Source organism: Aspergillus nomiae (assembly GCF_001204775.2).
Source record: "Aspergillus nomiae NRRL 13137 chromosome Unknown contig00344, whole genome shotgun sequence".
In the NCBI taxonomy this organism is placed as follows: domain Eukaryota; kingdom Fungi; phylum Ascomycota; class Eurotiomycetes; order Eurotiales; family Aspergillaceae; genus Aspergillus; species Aspergillus nomiae.
The window spans coordinates 1-17,977 of record NW_015378399.1 but is presented as its reverse complement, the minus strand read 5'-3'; the positions used below and the strand labels follow the sequence as shown (position 1 = coordinate 17,977).

Sequence of the window (17,977 nt, the reverse complement as noted above, 5' to 3'; positions counted from 1 at the left end):
TAATGCCATAGCTACAGGGAGCCATCGAATGAATACGCTTTATGTCTTTTTCTCCTGCCTTGAAATTGTTGAAAATACCTTCATTATTCAGAAAGCTCTTCAAAGCTTCAGGAGACACAGGGCCATGTGATGGATATATACCCTAGTTCAGCCCACCAACGACTAACCAGTACTGCCACCAGTAAACAGCACACGATCGGGCCCCAATCAGAAATCAAGTTCCAGCCACTCAGCGACGGCCGGTCCGCAGTTTTGTAACGTAAAAATCAGATTGGTTTCATATTTTTGTACACATATGAATTCAGGACCAGGCGGCCCCTGTTTGGAATCTTCACACGAGAGAGGTAGTGGCTCTTATTCTCTTGTTTTCAATCATGCATAACCGGATGAATTTCTCAGGATACCATAATCTAAGAAATTGGTAGGAAAGCATCCGATAATCCCCAGACCAAATCCATTATCATCCATGACTCAACCCCTGAGGAAAATCAAAAACCACATCAGGGTCCGCCGCAACCTTGATCGATTTCAACCGCTCTAACGCACCACCATAATACTCGCGCCCAAAGTTCGCCAAATGGGGATCAATATAATTCTGATACGAGTGCCACTCACTACCGGGCCTCGGCATCCTCACAGCATTCGTAATCCTGGTAACCTTATCCACTGCATCTTGACGGGCCGCAGAATCCCCAAACCCCGGGAAATAGGCTGAGTAGATCTGAACCAGGAATAGACTCGTCCGATGGATATACGCCATATCACCACTCGACGTGGGAAGATTAGTCTTCGCATCCGGACCGAGTAAGTCGAAGGACACATCGGGCTCTGAGCCCTTGGTTTGTCTTGCTGCGCGAAGCCCGTCGAAAATGAGCTTCACCTGGTTTTTATCGTATGCGGGTGCACCATTGTCAATGGCGGACTGAGCGTAGTAAGGCAGAGGTGCATCCGGTGCTTCTAAGGGACCCATGAGGTCGGTGAGTGCGGCAACCCAGCTATTGAATTCTTTAACCTTGGATTCGGATCGAACGGGCTTGATGCCTTGCGCGGCAAGCTTTTGTAGAATCTTGTTCATGGCAGTTTCATATGCGGATCGCTTGCCGAGATACTGGCCTTGTAGGATGCAGGCGCTGCCCTGGTTATTGTCTCGGCCCATGAGGAGGACTTCGATCCCTAAGTCAAGAGGAAGTCCGTCCGGACTGTCGGCGGGAAGTTGACCGAGCCCCTGGACTTGCAAGAGGACCTGAACACAATCTGATTCTGGTCCAAAGTAGAGTTCGTAGTTGACAACGTTTGTCGGGGCCTGTTCCAGTGAGAATGTGAACGCCGTAACCACACCGAAGTTGTTCGACCCTGCACCGCGCAGCGCCCACCATAGCTCGGCATCCTGTCCCGTTGAGCTAGGGCTCAGTTGCTTAATGTTCCCGTTCACATCGACAAACTCGAGTCCCACACTAATATATGCGTTAGAATTCCTCCCTCAGCAGATAGAATCAAAGTACTTACTTCGATCAACCAGCCATCCCCATTTTCTAGACGGAAACCCCCATCCCCCGCCCATGGAATGACCCGCCACACCAACAGTAGGACAAGTGCCATGAGGCAACGCATAGCCCCTTTTCCCGAGAGCTGTCGCCAACGGACCCAGCGTCTGCCCGAATTGCACAGTCGCTCTCCTCCTCGCGTCGTCGATGGAGATCCTTCTCATGCGACTCGGGTCGAGGACCACTTGGCCTGAGAAGCTATACGCAGCATAGCTGTGCCCTCCCCCCCGAGGACTGAGTGTCACATTGCCCTTTTTGGCGGCCACGCATTTGACAGTCGCAGCGACATGCTCGGTGGAGGCGGGCACGACAATGACCTCTGGAGAGGCCTGGTAGTTGGAGTTCTGGGGCTTGGACAGCGACTCATAGGTCTGGTCGTGGGGTAGACTATCTCCGCACCGGTTTTACTAAGACATGATTGAAGTGAGGTTGGGGGGAATGCATTGTATGATGGTAGAGCTGACCCGATCGCGAATTGAGCGACTGCGAGGCCTACTACTAGAATTGACCTGGTTCCCATTTTGAGTGCTAACTTGGAAAAGGAACAAAGGCATCCTTGACAAGGAATATATAATCCTTTACCCTTCATCTAAGAACTTTCATTTGCAAATTAGAATCAGGATCTCACGGACTTGGCGATCCCTAAATTACGCCGAAAAAGTAATATGGAGCGCATCTAGACCTTCCAAAGTATTTATATCGGTGACTGAGCGGCCATATGCAATAGCTGCATGCAGTTCAAGATGGTCATTGGTCGGGTTTGAGTTACCTGCGCCTGCCAAGCATGTGCTGTGAGTATTATCTCGGATATAACCACTCGGAATGTGCCACGCTTATGCTTGATAAATGCAGATACGAGTTGCCCTGCAGTGCGGATTCGGAGCTATCTGGTATTTGTCCTATGACTTGCAAGTCTGCTAGAAATCAGGGTCCGATCTGATGCAATTGGGTGACATGGTGTGATGATGGGGTTGCAGAAGGTGGTAAGATAGGTGCTGAATCAGAATTTCAATTAGGGCTAGCTGAACCTAGTACGGAACGAATGAAACATTCCTCACAGAGGGAGATGGTCTCCTGCATTCCATTATACTTATCGTGCATTGTCGTCTTTCACCTATTGAATTACTATCCATACCCCAACTTTCCGTCCAAATCAATCAGCGCCCAGAGCAAGCCGGATCGGATCAGTGTTGTCTTGGACCAAGCAGATCATACGCAGCCTTCCTATTCCACATTACTCTATCATTCCCATGCAAATAGACGGCAGTTGCGTGCCGGGTCCAAGGGTACGTGGCTAAGCGATCATCGGCATATAAGCGTAGCAGACGAGACATATTTCCCCGTTGCACAGGCCTAGGATACTTCATTCTCTGGACCATAATGACGAACATATCTTCCTTGTTCTATATAAGGATTGCTTCAGATGGTGTTGACTTCGTGATCCATGATCTGAGTGTGTGGATGTTCTCCAACCGGCCACTTTTGGTTCTGCCTTCGATGGATTTCAGAAGCGCTTTATTTTCCCTTGACGGATATAAATGGTGTTGGGAAATGCCCGGCGCAGATTGTAGCAGATCTCCAGACAATCGATACATACATTATCACGTATACAAGACCTTAGTATGAATGAGATCTAGGAAACAATTGCTGTAGTCAATAGAGAGATACCCTTGAAGGGCTATGTAAGCCAATGTCTACATATGCTGCTTGCCGAGGGATGCGGCTTTCGTCGGACGACATTTTCTGGCATAATTGTGAACGGGTATCCTATAAGGACCTTAGAGATACCACTGAGGCTTGTCGTAAACAACTCGATGTGAGTGCTGAGAGCGCACAATCCGAGCAATATTATTGGACGCTGCGATTTTCACATCGGACAATTATCGCATCCCAGAGGAGACAACATTCCGGAATATGCTGAGTAACTCAGATATGGACTTAGAGATTGTGGTACTGTATTTGATGAAAGGCGCAATTTGTTTTCGCTGATGTTAGTAATGGCCCTTATGTGTGATATACGTGAGCCCAAGCGATCTACGAACTATGTTTTATAGGGCTTTGTTATATGACTAATTGCGGACGATTGAGCGTGTTCACTAAGGGGAGTAAATTGTCTTCATTCCATTTGAGACATGAAGGGATTGATGGGCCAAATATCGGTTGTTGGAACCACTCTGGCAATTCGACTCAGAGAAATAAATTCTTAGGAGAGGTACTGGTCATAAACAGCAGTATAGGAAGTGTAGGAACAACTCATGGATGTAAAGTAGCCCCTGCGATCTGATATATCACGAGAGACAATCTCTAGTAGAGGACAGCCGAAACACAACCAAGTGGGAACTACAGAAGAAGCGTGCAGGGGGCACGGTATCTTTAATAGTACAACTATATTGTATCAGAGCGTAGCTACTATCAGATCAAAATCATATGGTTTTTGGATACATAGGAATCGCGCTGTGGCAAGATATAAGGGTGACAGCGACAGCAGGTGTATTATTGATTATGATGGTACGGAGCGCAATTATGCCGATATAGTATCAAAGCTGTTGGGAAAATTACTAGGTGTCACTGCTGTACTCATAGAACTTTTTTCAATAAATAAAAAGACACCAAAACTACTATTGTTGTCGACTTCTGGTAGGTATAGGGCAGAAAAGAGCCAGAAAGAGAAAAATGCTTGAATCATGGATTTATATGCCTCCTTTTGTGCTTTATTCCAGCAGCAGCAGCAGCAGCAGCAGTAGTGGTCTGAAAGCCCAATCTTTAGTAGATAACATACTCAACCTGGACCGTCTTGTTGCTAATCTCAATCTCAGTCTCGGTTTCCGTCTCGCTCTTATCTTTCTCCAGCTTGGACTTGGTCTCGACCTCGTACTGGAGGGAGTAAGGACCAGCCTTGGCCTCGTGCTTCGTCTCTTTACTCGTCTTTCTCTCTGGCCTCTTGCCCTTGGTCCATTCCTTCTCCACCTCGACCTCGCGTTCGATTTCAATCTCCGTCTTGGTCTCGGTCTTGGTGGTCTCGAATCCAATTGGGGCGTCGTCGGCCTCCAGCTCGTCGCTGAGCTTCAATTTGGGTGCGCTCTTGTCGACGTCGAAGACGATCTTGAAGTCGGTCGTGAGGCCACCGGCTGTGACGGTGTACTTTAGTTCGTCCCCCTGAGTGATCTGGAAGGAAGCCTTGTCGCCCTTGGAGAGGCTCTTCGCGGCTTGAGTGGACTTGCTGATCGTTGACTGATCCGGAAGGAGACTGATGGTGGCTTCGGCAGTGACCGAGATGGTCACAGGGACTGCATATATCACGCCCGTATGGTTAGTAGAAGGCCACAGCACTGGTGAATATCGGAGGAGAATTGATTACTCACCTGATGAAAGGACATCGCCCCCCTCCTGAATTTCCTTGATCTTGGATAGAACGTCAAACTTCTCGACGAGGGCCTCGACCTCGCTGTGGAGCTGAGCAATTTCGACAGACATGGTGGATGGGTCTACCCGAGTTACGACGCACGTTATATCACACTGAAGGAATGGATTAGAGACGGCGAATGCAGAAAGAAGAAGAGAAAGGAGACAGTGCCATTAAAAGAGGAGCTTAGGAAGCCAAGAGAATGCCAACGTGGCCGGTCACACACTATGCGAAGAACCACCCAACCTAGATCTGTGCCGAACTGTGGTCTGGTAATGCCGGGTGGATCAAGTCGGCCCCACTCGAAGTCCCCCGCAGCACCCAAACCCTTGCTGGTGTACTTGGGTGTGTTTTGGTGGGGAAGCTTCGTGATCTGTATAGTATCTCGTGTGGAGACGAGGAGGCTGTGCAGCGACTACCAGTGGGCGTGAGCACAGCCCCAATCTTGGCTGGTACACGTGTATCCCGTAGCCCTTTTCATTTGATGAGAAGGAGGGGAAAAATAAATAAATAAATAAAAATACACAGGAATCGAACACTAGCTGCGTTGGATTAACTAGAATCGGCCAAGGTTTGGGACGGGAGGAGCTGGTCAAAGTACAGCCTGCGCCTTGATGATCTGTGGCTCCGTTTTATAGCTTGATCCAAATAGGATCTCGCCTTTCCTGTACTTTCCCCGAGAACACGGGCTTCGATGACGCTTTAGCGGGAATTTCAGCAGCAAGACAGATTGGAATGATGAGCGACCCCGCAGCGTCCCTGGACTCTGCTGCAGCGAGATCGTGACAAGGGGAGATACCTCCTCGAGAACTGTTTGGATATGATGGACGCGAGGCGTAGCATCTTCTGATGCGAAGAGACCGGTCGCACCCTGTCTGAACTCCACGGGTGTGTTGGGCATGGATCGCACAATCGCCGTGCCCGTCGGCAGCCAATTTGGCGCTGGCTGGCCCTGTCCGGTCTAATCGTCGGTTGGCATCATACCGTTCAACCGCCTCTGTGATCTACTCTCTAGTATTTCGTGGGACTGACGTTCATTTAAAGATTGCAACTCGATGCGTGTCTCAGGGAGCGAATCGATTCCCATACGTAACCCCCTGCTTGCTCAGATGTTATGACCGCCAGTAGACTTCGGCTCACTCGACATGGGATAAAATGATTCAACGTTTTCCTCTGGAACACTCGCATTAAGCCGACTCACAGGTTGATTACTATGCAGACTGGTCAATTGACATCAGATGGATTCTGATAAACGGCGACCTCATCGACCTTATCGAACCTGATTTTATTATACCCGTATATAAAGAGACTCACTACCAAAGTGACTATTAGCATAAGTAGATAGCTACAGCTTCGAGAGTTCTCCGTGGGACAAGGGAGTGTCCCCCAGGAATACCCGCCTGTCAGTAGCAGACTCCTCGGACAACGTAGTAGCAGGTAAAGCGATATGGATGCTTGACGGAGTGTTGCCCCGTATCCACCGAGATGCAACCTCTTTTGCAACTCGATTATCGTCCGAAAAAGCATCGTATATCAGTAGCGTGCCACATACAACTACCTCGATATACTGCATGAGTTCCCTGCCCCGGTATAGGAGCTCTTCCTTCGTATGCCTGGACGTAATGGATTGGAAGGTATCCAAGCATTGCTCCATAATCTTGCTTTCCTCCCTCAGTTTCTGGCTGCACACTGCAAGAATAGGTCTGGCCCATGCACCAAGTACTGTCTCAATAATCTTTCCCTTTCCTAGGCGCTTGTCATTAATCACTCGAACAACATCTTCCGCCATCACATTGACAGTTCCTTCCCAGATAGCGTTGACTGCGGCATCGCGGAAGATTCTTGCAATGTTGAGCAAACCACCGTCTTCATTATTCTCGCAGTAGCCAACGCCACCCAGGCACTCCATGCAGGAACGAAGTCCATGAACCGCATTCACACTCACAGTACCCTTCATCACGGGAGTGACCAGTCGGAGTAGAGCTGCCGCTGTTGCCGCATCGCTGGGGATTAACTTGGCCGCTTTGGTGTTTTGAACCATTAAACCCCAGTCTTGCTCGATTGTGCCCTGTAGAGAAACGGCAAAGAAGGTCAGCTGCATTTCTGCCCAGTACTTCACCGTCTCACTCGCCATCCACCGCACATGTAGTTGGTTGTCTTGAAGAAGCTTCCCCTGTGTTGAGCGGATCCTACTATACGCGCGACAGAGAGCCAGCCCGCGACCCCAGTATCCCAGTGAGCCACCGGCAGTGTAGAGCCGAGTAATGTTAATAACAGTAGCAATTTCCTTAACGCCCTTCCCTTCCTCTCCAATAAGCCACCCTCGAACACCCTTCAGCTCCAGTTCAGCGGTTGGGAGTGATTTTGTGCCCAGCTTATTCTTCAACCGCTGGATCCGGATACCATTCAATTCAGGTGCCTTCCCTTGATCGCCGGCACAGCGGCGCATCGGAACATAGAACAGGCTCAGTCCCTTCCCGGTCTGGGCCAGCAAAAGCGTCATATCGGAGTCCGTGGCGCTGCTAAACCATTTAAACCCGTCAACTCGCCACGGCCCCAGTGGCAGCCCATGCGCGTCTCGATCCCTGCCTTGCGCACTATCCGTGGATAATTCCTCCACTGATAACCGCCGGGCAACCGTCTCCGTCCCCCGAACATCACTCCCGCCACGGCGCTCCGTCATCCACTGCCCAGACGTCCACGCCACACTGGGGTCTCGCGATACAAGTCTCCGATGAGATTCTCTCAGCACCTCACCACGCCCTGGTTGATCCCCGTCGGGGCGATCCAGATGAGCAGAGAGCAATTTCGCCGCCCCATCGCTCATGGACGCCGGACACCCCGTCATAGCCGAACTACTAGTCCACACATGATTTAGCGCAAACTGATGCACTCGCCGATTCCAGGACTCATTCTCTCGCTCGTAAGCGACAGCGACAAGCCCTTCCTCCTGTCCGATGGCCTTCAGTTTACGCCACCCCTCACTCACCCACAGCGGGTCAACGCGGTTCTCTTCGCCAAATGTCGTGAGGGCTCTGAGGGTAGGTTGGTTCACCTCTGCGTCGACACCCAGTTGGAGGATTTTGGGGTCGAGGGCGAGGCGGGATAGGTTGTGGATGGAGGTTGTTACCGAGGGGCAATTCTGAGGGAGGTAGAGATCTAATACCCGGGCGAGGGCTGTGTCGTCGGAAAGCTTTTGGGCGGATTGGGTGTGGTCGTTGTTGGAGGTGTAGGCTGGTGGGACGAGGGGCAGGGATTGGAAGAATCCATCGGTGGAGGATGACGGTTTTTTCGAGTTAACGGTTGCCATTTTCCTTTTTGATTCTCGGAGTACAGCAGTGCTTTCTGTCTAGAGTGTGGGTTGTGCAGCGAGGAGCAACAGTTTTATCTTCGTGTCTGGCATGAAACTTTCCTCTATATATGCCCAGTCTGATTTAGAGAGTTGCAGAGCTACCTCGGTCCACCATGGCTTCATCACACCACGCTCCACGTTCTTTTAACAGAATTGGATGTAAACTAGATTGTGGAGATCGGGATTCTAGAGCTAAATCCAACATTAGAGTGCCTCAGGAGGACACTGATTGGACAATATTCCGAGAGCAATTTGGGTGGAGCGTAACATCCGAATTCCACCGGAATTCATAACTTTAGTTGCCGAGAGTTTAGAGGATTGGGGTTGTAACATCGGAGAACTCTAGCTCAGAGTAGTGCTCGTCGTATATTTACTCGGAATATCGGTCTTGTATAGTTACGAAAATGGTGCGATAGCAAAGCTTTTCCCTATACCGCAGCTAATCCACATTCAACACAACACGAAGACGATTTCAGCGTGAACCAAGCCGATATTCTTGTTTTCTCAACAAATCAGATGTATTCACATGCACCAGAGGGTAGGCTGTATCTTCAGAATACCCCACCATTTTTACGATGGGTCACCTGGAAGCATTTGACGTTGAGCTTCCTCTTCTTCAATCTAAATATTCGGTAACATCCAATCATCGAGCCTGGGTATTGGAACGGTGTAGCAATACACCCACAAAACCAGGATGCCGGACACTATCCACAATTCATAGCTTCCATAAATTGAACATTCTAATTAGTTGGCCCATTACGTATACATACAAGTAAACTCAGAGAAAAAGAGCAAGCTGCTGGTAGAGCGACGTCGAGCTAGAGATATCAAATCCATCCAAATCGAGTGGTCTCCCCAGCTCCCCCCAAATCTCTTCGTCATCTACCGCAACATCAGACGAGACTTCAGGGGCCTGGACGTCACCCAAAGCGCGCTCAGCCTCCCGATTACCCAATAGTGGGTGTTCTGCCTCGGAATCACCCGCCACATGATCGATCAGCGCGCTGACCTCTTGCGACGAAATAATATGCATTGTGTCCGTTAGAATCTCCACGCTTTGTTTACTGAGTAGCGTCCCCGATCCTGCTAGGGACAATATATTGATCAAACGAGCGAGGGCTTGCTTGAACTTCGGTACTTGAGGTGAAGAGATATCGGATAGTGCGAGCATTGCCAGAATGACACCAGCGGTGAAGCACTGGAAGCACACCTGCGCAGCAGCCGTTGTATTGGAAACCAGACGTATAATCCCTCGATGTTGGTGAATACTGGATATTCGGATGGCCGATGTTATCATTTGGTCTCGGACCGTAACGGGACTCTCGCTGCTATTGGGTTCGGACTGAGAGAATACCTGGATGCTCAAGTGCCGTTTGCTGACCAGAAATGGGCGGAGTAGTAATAACATATTATGGTCAAAGGCGAGCTGGAGAGTCAGTGCCTGCAGTGTAAATACGCGTGGCCCTTTGTCTTGCATCTCGCCTTCGTAATTTCTGTGAGTATCTAGCCGTAATTCGGGAGGAATCATTGCTTCCCAAGCCGAGAGGCGGCTGTATACGTCTTTGATTTCTTTCAATCGCATGCCAGGCATTACAGCGGACATTATCGAGTACAGTTGGGCTTTATATCGGTTGTATGAGAATGAGCTGACGGGTCTCAGGGAACCGTCTTCTCGCACCTCGTACGAGGTAATGCCAGGACAGGTTGTTATATCGTCCAGGTCCTGAGGTTCTAAAACGCGGAACCGTCCCCCGGCCTGGATTGGCGGTTTGCCGTACGCCTGTGCAGCGTACCTATAATGAAGGTTCAAAGTCAGGTTGTTTCAGGCATGATCTGAGGGTAATAACGGTTACTCCTACCCATCGGCCATATATATTGCCCACCATACCCTCCGTCGAACCTGTAACTCGACGTTCTCTAGTGGATCCCAAGTCCTTTCGTCATGTAGCCCGATGGCGTGGGCGATGCGAAGTCCCATGCCAGATAGTACAAATGCCAACTTCGTCTTTCCCTCTAGAAGGTATGCAATGGACATTAAGAGGGCACATCCAATAGATTCGAGGTCTGCCTCGTGTAACGACGAGAATAAATGCTGCTCGACAGCATTGAGTACTTGGTTACGATAGGACTCAATATTGAATACAGGATCGTGTGTTGTAATAATTTCTGGCTGGACGAATCGGGTCCCGATCATCAGAACTACCAGCAGTAATAATAAGAAGGGCTTTTCAGACACTGCGGCAGCACCCATTTGTATCATAGGCATTGCACGAGCTCGAAAAGTTTGCACATGGAAGAGTGCGAGGTACCAATGGTTTGCCTCCAGATATGCGTCGATGAGTATTGTAGCGACTGGGTCTGAGGGCAGCTGAACTCCAACCAGATCTTTGACTGGTATCTTAACTGTGTCCTGGGCGGGATTCTTGCTAGCTGGGTGGCCATCCGGAATAGCATCTGACTGTCGCAGATTTCTCAGATGGTTGCGAAAAAGCCAAGGGAGGTCAGAAGAAACCAAGAGCATTAAGTATAGACAGAGTGGAGGTACCTGTTCAACTAGGTGGAAGGTGGAAGGACCCCGATCTTCCGCAAGTGGGTTTATAAGGGGTACAGCTTCATGTATAGGAGTACTTTCGATAGCACTAGTGGCGGTAGGGCATGGTGGTGCCGGTTCACCAGCGGTGCTCAGACCGCTGATATCTCTCCGTCGCAGTGGTCTCAAGTTGGGCTGCCTCCTGGCAACAGTCGCAAAGTTGGTTAGCTAGTCTCGGAACATAAGGCTGAGTAAGATTCACATTTGCCTTTTACTAGCAACACTTTGGCAGTCTACCCCAGCTCGAGAGCACAGCTGGCAGGGCCGTATATTGTCGCACTCACATGCTGTTAGTATGAGACCGCGGCTGTGTCCAGGGGGGTAGCAAACCTTCAACTTTTGCCTGCGACATCTCATACACGCATTCCGAGCGCGAGCTGGCTTCATCATAGCCGGTCTTACACTATTTTACTGGCTATGGGAGCCGGTCAGAAACGTTTCGGAAGTCTGCATTTCCCCAGACGTGCGTGTCGGATGTCATCGTAGAAGTTGCCGAGGTCCACAGTGATTTCCGGTGGAATTGACATCCCGATTCCGATCCGCCAGATGGGCCAGGTTATACATTGATCAAGCATAAATGTGAAATATAATGAGGGTATCTCATACAATTATGGCAAGAGGAGCTCTTATCCAGACCAAAGTCTCTCGTCGTACTCGCAGTCATGTCCGTCCGTACCATCTACAACGCAGCGAAGGACTACTGGCTACCGGACATTGATCCTTTATCGCTGATCTTTGGTGACAACCCTAATATAATCCTTGGAAAGTGGCATTTAAACTGACGGGACACAGACTACCCATTGAGCTTATCCACCGATGATACCGTGTTGCATATCGAAGCAGGGAACACAGCGAATTGCGTGACAAAAGCCCAATGCCGAACATATACCAAAAGAATTGCTCACGCTCTGCGTGAGGGATATGGTATCGGGGCCAATTCCGCAGGGAAAGATGTCGTTGCCTGCATCTCGTCTGGGCAAGTCCTGTTACCTTCGGTGTTCTATGGGGTTATCGCCGCAGGAGGGGTCTACAGTGCAGCTAGCTCCAGCCTCACGGTAGCAGAACTGGCACGGCAGTTAGAACACGGTGGTTGTCAGTTGTTGATCACGAGCCAAGACTGCAAAAGTATCGCGTTGCAAGCAGCAGAAAAGTGCGCTATGTCGCCGTCAAGGGTGTTGGTCCTAGACAGTCGGGGAGGGAAGCGTCATCTGGCGGCTTGTTCCCAGGAAACTATCAATTTACTAGAACAATATCCAGGCCAGCTGCAGTGGGAGAAGGTTTCAGATCCGGCTATCCTCAAAAGCCGCACCAGCTGCTTGATATACAGCAGTGGTACAACGGGCGAGCCCAAAGGTGAGTTTATCTTACCCTCTCAGTCAGTTGACCGCTCATAGGATCCCTTGTCTATAGGTGTAAGGATCTCCCACCAGAACCTGGTATCCTCCGCCATGGTGAATCTATTCACCTATCGGGATTATATATCCCGTCAGAAAACAAGGTCTGCGGATTTCCACCCGGAATACCGCACCATTGCACATCTCCCCGCTGCTCACATTGCCGGTTGCCAGGGCTATTTTATTCAGCCAGCGTTGTGTGGTGGAGCAGTGTACTGGATGCCGAAGTTTGACTTCCAGAAGTTCCTCGCCTACTGCAAAGAGTACCGCGTCACGTTCTTCTTTACAGTACCCCCGATATTCCAGCTGATTGTACAGAGCTCGTTTGTTACAGACCAGTTTCAATACCTAATCCACGCAGTCTCCGGTGCAGCTCCCATGGGCCCTGACCTCGTGAAAAAGTCGGAAAGCAAACTGGGCTGTGCAGTAACTCAAACATGGGGTCTTAGTGAAACCACAGGCAGCGTTACCGTCTCGCCGTGGGACGCCCATATAGCAGATGGCAGTGTCTCCCCTCTGGTTGCAAACATCCGACTACGGGTTGTTGATGATTCTGAAAATAACGTGAGTGAGGGGGAAATAGGCGAGTTTGTAGTTCAAGGCCCAATGGTTACTCAGGGATACTGGAACAATCAAAAGGCCTCTAAAGAGAGCTTTACTGCAGACGGGGCCTGGTTCAAAACGGGAGATTTGGGTTATTGCATGGACGGTAAAATTTTCATTGTTGACCGGAAGAAGGTGAGTGCTGGACGCCCCCGGGAAGACCTGATGCGGGATGCTCAAAGTTCGACCTCAGGAAATGATCAAGTATAAAGGGCTCCAGGTAGCACCAGCGGAGCTGGAAGCGCTTCTACTCTCCCATTCGCATATTCGGGACGCTGCTGTGGTTGGCGTCCCTGATCCGGATATGGAGGGGAATGAACTTCCTAGGGCGTATGTGGTGGCAGACCCAAGTCAGGTAACGGAGACTATGATCAAAGGATTTGTGAAAGCCAACTTGGCCTCTCATAAACAATTACGAGGCGGCGTGGTTTTCCTTGAAGCGATCCCAAAAAGTCCGACTGGAAAGATACTAAGAAGGCAGCTAAGGGACGTAGCGAAAGCTTCGAGAGGACTGAAACTGTAGCACCAGGGTCATGACCATGATGGCAGTTTTGGTCGCGCGAAATTGTATCATAATATGCCTATCACTGGACCCTTTAAGGAATGTTTACACATGATGGAAGGGTTATATATAGAGTGGTACAAGTTGTCTACTGGACCCAACCAAAGTCCGATAATATCATAAGATAATTTACACTAGCGAAGCTATGAGCATCTGAGTAACGGTGGTGAGCTTTTAGCTGCGATCCAGAGTATTTCGAAGCATAGATTCAGAATAATATGAGCTTTTGGCCTAGTTGGGGGGCGCGTTTGCCTAGACGCACGCCCTCGCCATCAAGCAAGGACGCGTCATATCAAAGATGAGAATAGCGAGTCATAATGAATGACATTTTCCCGAACACATCCATATTTTAGTTTATTCATTGAAATGCTACTACATTGTTTGATATTAACACCGCTCCAGTATTGCACGGTATAAACACATTCACTTTCGCATGGAATACAGCATGATTATAGCTGGAACACTTTGGTCGGCAAACGGATCGCAAGGGCTGCCTTCCGCACTAGAGTCGCGTTTATATATCGAAGCACTTTGACTTCATGCATCGGATCGAACCTTGACGGCTCCGGGAAGCAGATTGAACCACAGCCTTCCCAAACCTCACTTGCCTCCATCGTGATGTCAACTGGCACCAATTCTTTGATGGACGGACCCTGACCCGGAACCACTGAGGGGATGACTCTCAAATTTAACCCCGGGATTGTTCTCTCCACCGTACCCCTGAGTCTCTGTTCCGGCTGGAACCCGACTTCAATCACCCTTTGGCCTGTAGGTCTCTCAACATAGCCGTGAACGACTGTCGATCCCGTTTTCGACGTCAACACCACATTCCCCAACCTCTTGGGGAAGCCGAATTGTTCGCGGCCGCAGAGTATCGGCGAGTCATTGTCTAGGATCAGGGACAGGAAGTAGTCAAAAGTGTCGCCCTTGTATTTGACTTGGACCGCGTGGACATACTCATTGTACGGTCCGAACGAGGTCATTGTGTGTTGTAAAACCATCACTGTTACTTGTGGCTCATCCTCGAGCTCCAGCATGTCCGGCACAAGATGGCGCACACATTGGAGTGATGTTTGATAGGTAACGATGAGACCATTTTCACATGTGTAGTCGCTGCCATCTACAGGATACGGGGGAGCATACTGTGGGATGGCCGTGTTGGATACTGAGAGCGAGCCAAATGGCATTTTCGAGGAGTTGAAACAAGATACAACTACAAGAGTTTGTTTGCCACGATAAGCTATAAGCAGGACCTTCGTGTGCGAATCGGGTGAGACCAAATTTATATACTCCAAGTTATACACTGATGGTATACCCTAGAACACACTGCTGTTACCATCAGTCAGGCCACCTTACAAAACCATGGAAAATAAGATATGATGCCAGGTCAGGTGTGATCTAGACAATGAAGTCAACTCTCGTTTGGCAGTGACAAATGGACTCCGCTGGAGCCTCTCGCTCTCATATGGATTGTAGTGGGGTGACCCGTATCAGTCAACTGACTCGAAGCCACCCGACGCATGTAATAGGCAGCCAGTCTCCTTGGGATAGTGGTTCATGGGCTGGACCAGCCGGTAGCGCACGAATGACGTCGGGATTGGACAGCGCAGTGGTGTGATTGGTGCCTGATTACCCAGGTATATAATGCCTAATCGGGTCTAGTAGCGGACTGTCGGGTTCATTTTGCGGGTCGGGTTAACCTACACACCTACACAGTCCTGCGTATCTCCATGGCTGCCGATGCGGGTCGAAGAAATCCACAGCGTTTAATTAAAACTCCCACTAAAATCAGTGTGGTATATAAGCTAACGGGTCCACTTAGCAAGTCATAAGGTGAGTGTGACTGTGTAAGTATCTAGGTAAGTTGTGCCCTTGATACCCAGGTTCACAAACTACCTATGGTCGGAGCACATATTCGGAAGACATATGCGGACAATGACCGATGGATCAGTTTCATTCCCGTCCAGTGCTGATTGATGCATTGGCCTGCATTCTTTCCCGTCTTTGACACGTCTTCTGATCGGCAAACAGAAAGCCCCTCCAAGGGAAGTGCAGCTAGATAGGTAACTACTTTATGACAGGATCAACGAGAGCTCCCAACAATCAACACTGTCTATACATACTCGCTTCTCTCACCGCTTCTCGATACACGATGGGGGGTTGGACGGCGTCGATCAAACCCCACTATTCAGCTCATTCTACCGAAACCCATCGGTTGATAGAAAGATTCTCGCTTCGGCGGGAGGGGTTTCTCCACTGTGATCGGATCTGTGCGGTCAGGCCGCTTCGCAGGTGCCATTTAGACTTTTGAACCACGATGTATGATGGGCTGGTTTGTGGCTGGCTGAATATGGGCGTGCGTGCTGCTGTGGGAGGGCACTCGGGCGGACCAGATCGAAGTTCCAGACAATCGACATTTGTTACCGCAATCTGGGCATTTTATACGGTGGGGAATCCTCATTCAAGGCCAGAACACAGGTGAGTTCCCCTCCCCCCGGATCTCATTCTCGGACCACCGGCGCCAATTTTCCAGCAGTCACATAACCTTATTCCACCGCCGGTTGACTGAACAGAGTAAATTTTTTATAGATATAACTCAATCTTTACTATTACTATCAGTACTACTGTGAATAGATTGCATATTTTTAAACTAGTTTAAAACTCAAGTCCTACGAATATACAAGTCACAGTGACAATTTATAGAGAATTAATGTAAAACTACCCAAGTTCTTAAGACATCGCTCAGCATCAGGTCGTCATATGACACAGAGCTATGATTCCCGCGTTCACGTCTTTATTGCAGGGATTACATTTGTATATGGAGTCATTCCAATCAGTTCATGTCATGGTCAATTTCTATGTCACCCCTCCCTGGCCTCTTAGTCCATATAGAGGCACCTGTTACTGAACTTCTCACTTGAACAGGAATAAGGAAAGCCAGCACGAAGCACAACCGATACTAAGGCCCCAGGTAACTTTAAAAAGACTAAGATGTACGTTCGAGAGTAATGTTGTCGACACAGAACTCATCCCGTTCGTTGTACATGGTCAAGACTAAATCGGACTCCGTCACTCTCCCCTGAAACCTAGAGGAAAAGTCTTTCAGCTAGAGTCCGGTAAGGATGGCAATTAAAGAGCGGAGACACTTACCAGTAGTAGGAATCCAGAGCCTGATTCTGGAGGAACTCAATCTCCGTCTCCCCTTCGTTCCGGTGTTTCAATCCATTCAGGGTCCCGACGTGGATCGAGTTTGCCTTCCTTTCACCGGCGGCATTCCTAGTCCACTGCCAGGTTGCGGTTACCGGCTCGTTCATGGTCTCGCAGTCCTCGCCAAAGATGACATTAATGATCTCATCTTGGGCATAACTTCCGTAGTTGATCTTGCCAGTGTATACACGCATTTTGGCTGTGTTGTGTAGCAAGGTGACTAGGGGTTGCCGTCAGATAGATGGTGAACAGGTAGGATCCTGTAGACTCACAGGGGCTGATGCGAAGAGATGACAAATGCTCACTGCTTGAAGTGATAATGTCTGATGGCAGACTGGGAAAGCCGGCGGTATTTATGTCCTTGACCTCTTACGCACGGCCATCCTTCATATCATGATCGCTGGAGACATTGCGATATGGGCGACTCGCTCTATGAGGGGCTATGCGGCTACAGCGGGTGAGATTGGGCAGCCAGAACCAAGGGTAGCTGTCACACTGAGTTTGCTCGATCGTCGTAGTGGAGATGTGAGCTCACAGACCCATCCCAGCTGAGGCAATGTCCCCTCATGTTGTGGAAACACATAGACAGTTCAAGTCCAGGTTCATTCGAGCTCAGCTCGCCACTACCAAGTGGGCTTGGATTAAATCGAGCGATCATGCAGATCATTTCCGCAATATCGTCCCCGATCGAAATGGGCTTGGTGAGTAGTTACGCAGTGTTTATCACTGCTATACTCGGTCTTGGGTTATGCGGGGTTAATCGATGATCCCCCTCAGTGGCTCAGCTGAACTGTACTACTGAACGGTAAACAGAATCGGATTACTTTGGTTATTATAGCTTTTCAAGAAGTATAGCCTTGTGAGCAACTTATTTCAAACATGATAGATAAGCTGTAAAGTACACATTGTTGCTGACCTTTTAAGGAATATCTTATGGCGTTCCATATGGCTTATTGTCCCATAGGGTTAGCCTATACCCAAGGTATATCATAGTTTGCAAAGCCATGGATAGCTGTCAGGAGCAGTAGTTGTAGTATTAGTATCCTTCAGATTCCTTCAGATCTTGGAGAATTATTATTGTGTAGTCTAGTCTAGATTTAGCATTTATGACAGGAAGAAGGTAGAAGGTTAGAAACGTTTGATATGAGTCCTTGGACACCAGTCCTAATTTGATGGTACTAAAAGTAAATAAAGAGAAGAGAACAGAGTAGAAGAAGCAGCCGAACAGAGAAAAGGAATAAAGAAAAAGATACAATATGGTATATAGAACAGTAGAATAATTGTAAGCTGTAAGACTATATAACTAATACCAAGAAAGAAAG

The 17,977-nt window shown here is 49.1% G+C and overlaps 7 protein-coding genes across 7 annotated transcripts; 1 reads left to right on the top strand and 6 right to left on the bottom strand.

Moving 5' to 3' along the window:
• Positions 1-460: 460 nt before the first annotated feature.
• Positions 461-2,064, bottom strand: ANOM_009278 (uncharacterized protein; the record flags this gene model as incomplete). The annotated part of the gene is made up of 3 exons (XM_015554534.1): positions 461-1,454; positions 1,503-1,931; positions 2,054-2,064. The coding sequence occupies 3 exons, from the start codon at positions 2,062-2,064 to the stop codon at positions 461-463; spliced, it is 1,434 nt and encodes a 477-aa protein (XP_015403377.1).
• Positions 2,065-4,307: 2,243 nt separating this feature from the next.
• On the bottom strand, positions 4,308-5,018 carry ANOM_009277 (uncharacterized protein; the record flags this gene model as incomplete). The annotated part of the gene is made up of 2 exons (XM_015554533.1): positions 4,308-4,831; positions 4,907-5,018. The coding sequence occupies 2 exons, from the start codon at positions 5,016-5,018 to the stop codon at positions 4,308-4,310; spliced, it is 636 nt and encodes a 211-aa protein (XP_015403378.1).
• A 1,274-nt stretch (positions 5,019-6,292) lies between these two features.
• Positions 6,293-8,257, bottom strand: ANOM_009276 (uncharacterized protein; the record flags this gene model as incomplete). Its single annotated transcript, XM_015554532.1, has 1 exon — positions 6,293-8,257. One exon carries the CDS (start codon positions 8,255-8,257, stop codon positions 6,293-6,295), a length of 1,965 nt encoding a protein of 654 aa, XP_015403379.1.
• Positions 8,258-9,077: 820 nt separating this feature from the next.
• ANOM_009275 (Zn(II)2Cys6 transcription factor) lies at positions 9,078-11,279 on the bottom strand (the record flags this gene model as incomplete). Its single annotated transcript, XM_015554531.1, has 4 exons — positions 9,078-10,092; positions 10,159-10,757; positions 10,845-11,031; positions 11,092-11,279. The coding sequence occupies 4 exons, from the start codon at positions 11,277-11,279 to the stop codon at positions 9,078-9,080; spliced, it is 1,989 nt and encodes a 662-aa protein (XP_015403380.1).
• Positions 11,280-11,551: 272 nt separating this feature from the next.
• On the top strand, positions 11,552-13,409 carry ANOM_009274 (4-coumarate-CoA ligase; the record flags this gene model as incomplete). Its single annotated transcript, XM_015554530.1, has 4 exons — positions 11,552-11,627; positions 11,682-12,242; positions 12,300-13,021; positions 13,080-13,409. 4 exons carry the CDS (start codon positions 11,552-11,554, stop codon positions 13,407-13,409), a joined length of 1,689 nt encoding a protein of 562 aa, XP_015403381.1.
• A 488-nt stretch (positions 13,410-13,897) lies between these two features.
• On the bottom strand, positions 13,898-14,635 carry ANOM_009273 (acetoacetate decarboxylase family protein; the record flags this gene model as incomplete). Its single annotated transcript, XM_015554529.1, has 1 exon — positions 13,898-14,635. The coding sequence occupies one exon, from the start codon at positions 14,633-14,635 to the stop codon at positions 13,898-13,900; it is 738 nt and encodes a 245-aa protein (XP_015403382.1).
• Positions 14,636-16,434: 1,799 nt separating this feature from the next.
• Positions 16,435-16,849, bottom strand: ANOM_009272 (uncharacterized protein; the record flags this gene model as incomplete). Its single annotated transcript, XM_015554528.1, has 2 exons — positions 16,435-16,534; positions 16,599-16,849. 2 exons carry the CDS (start codon positions 16,847-16,849, stop codon positions 16,435-16,437), a joined length of 351 nt encoding a protein of 116 aa, XP_015403383.1.
• Positions 16,850-17,977: the final 1,128 nt, after the last annotated feature.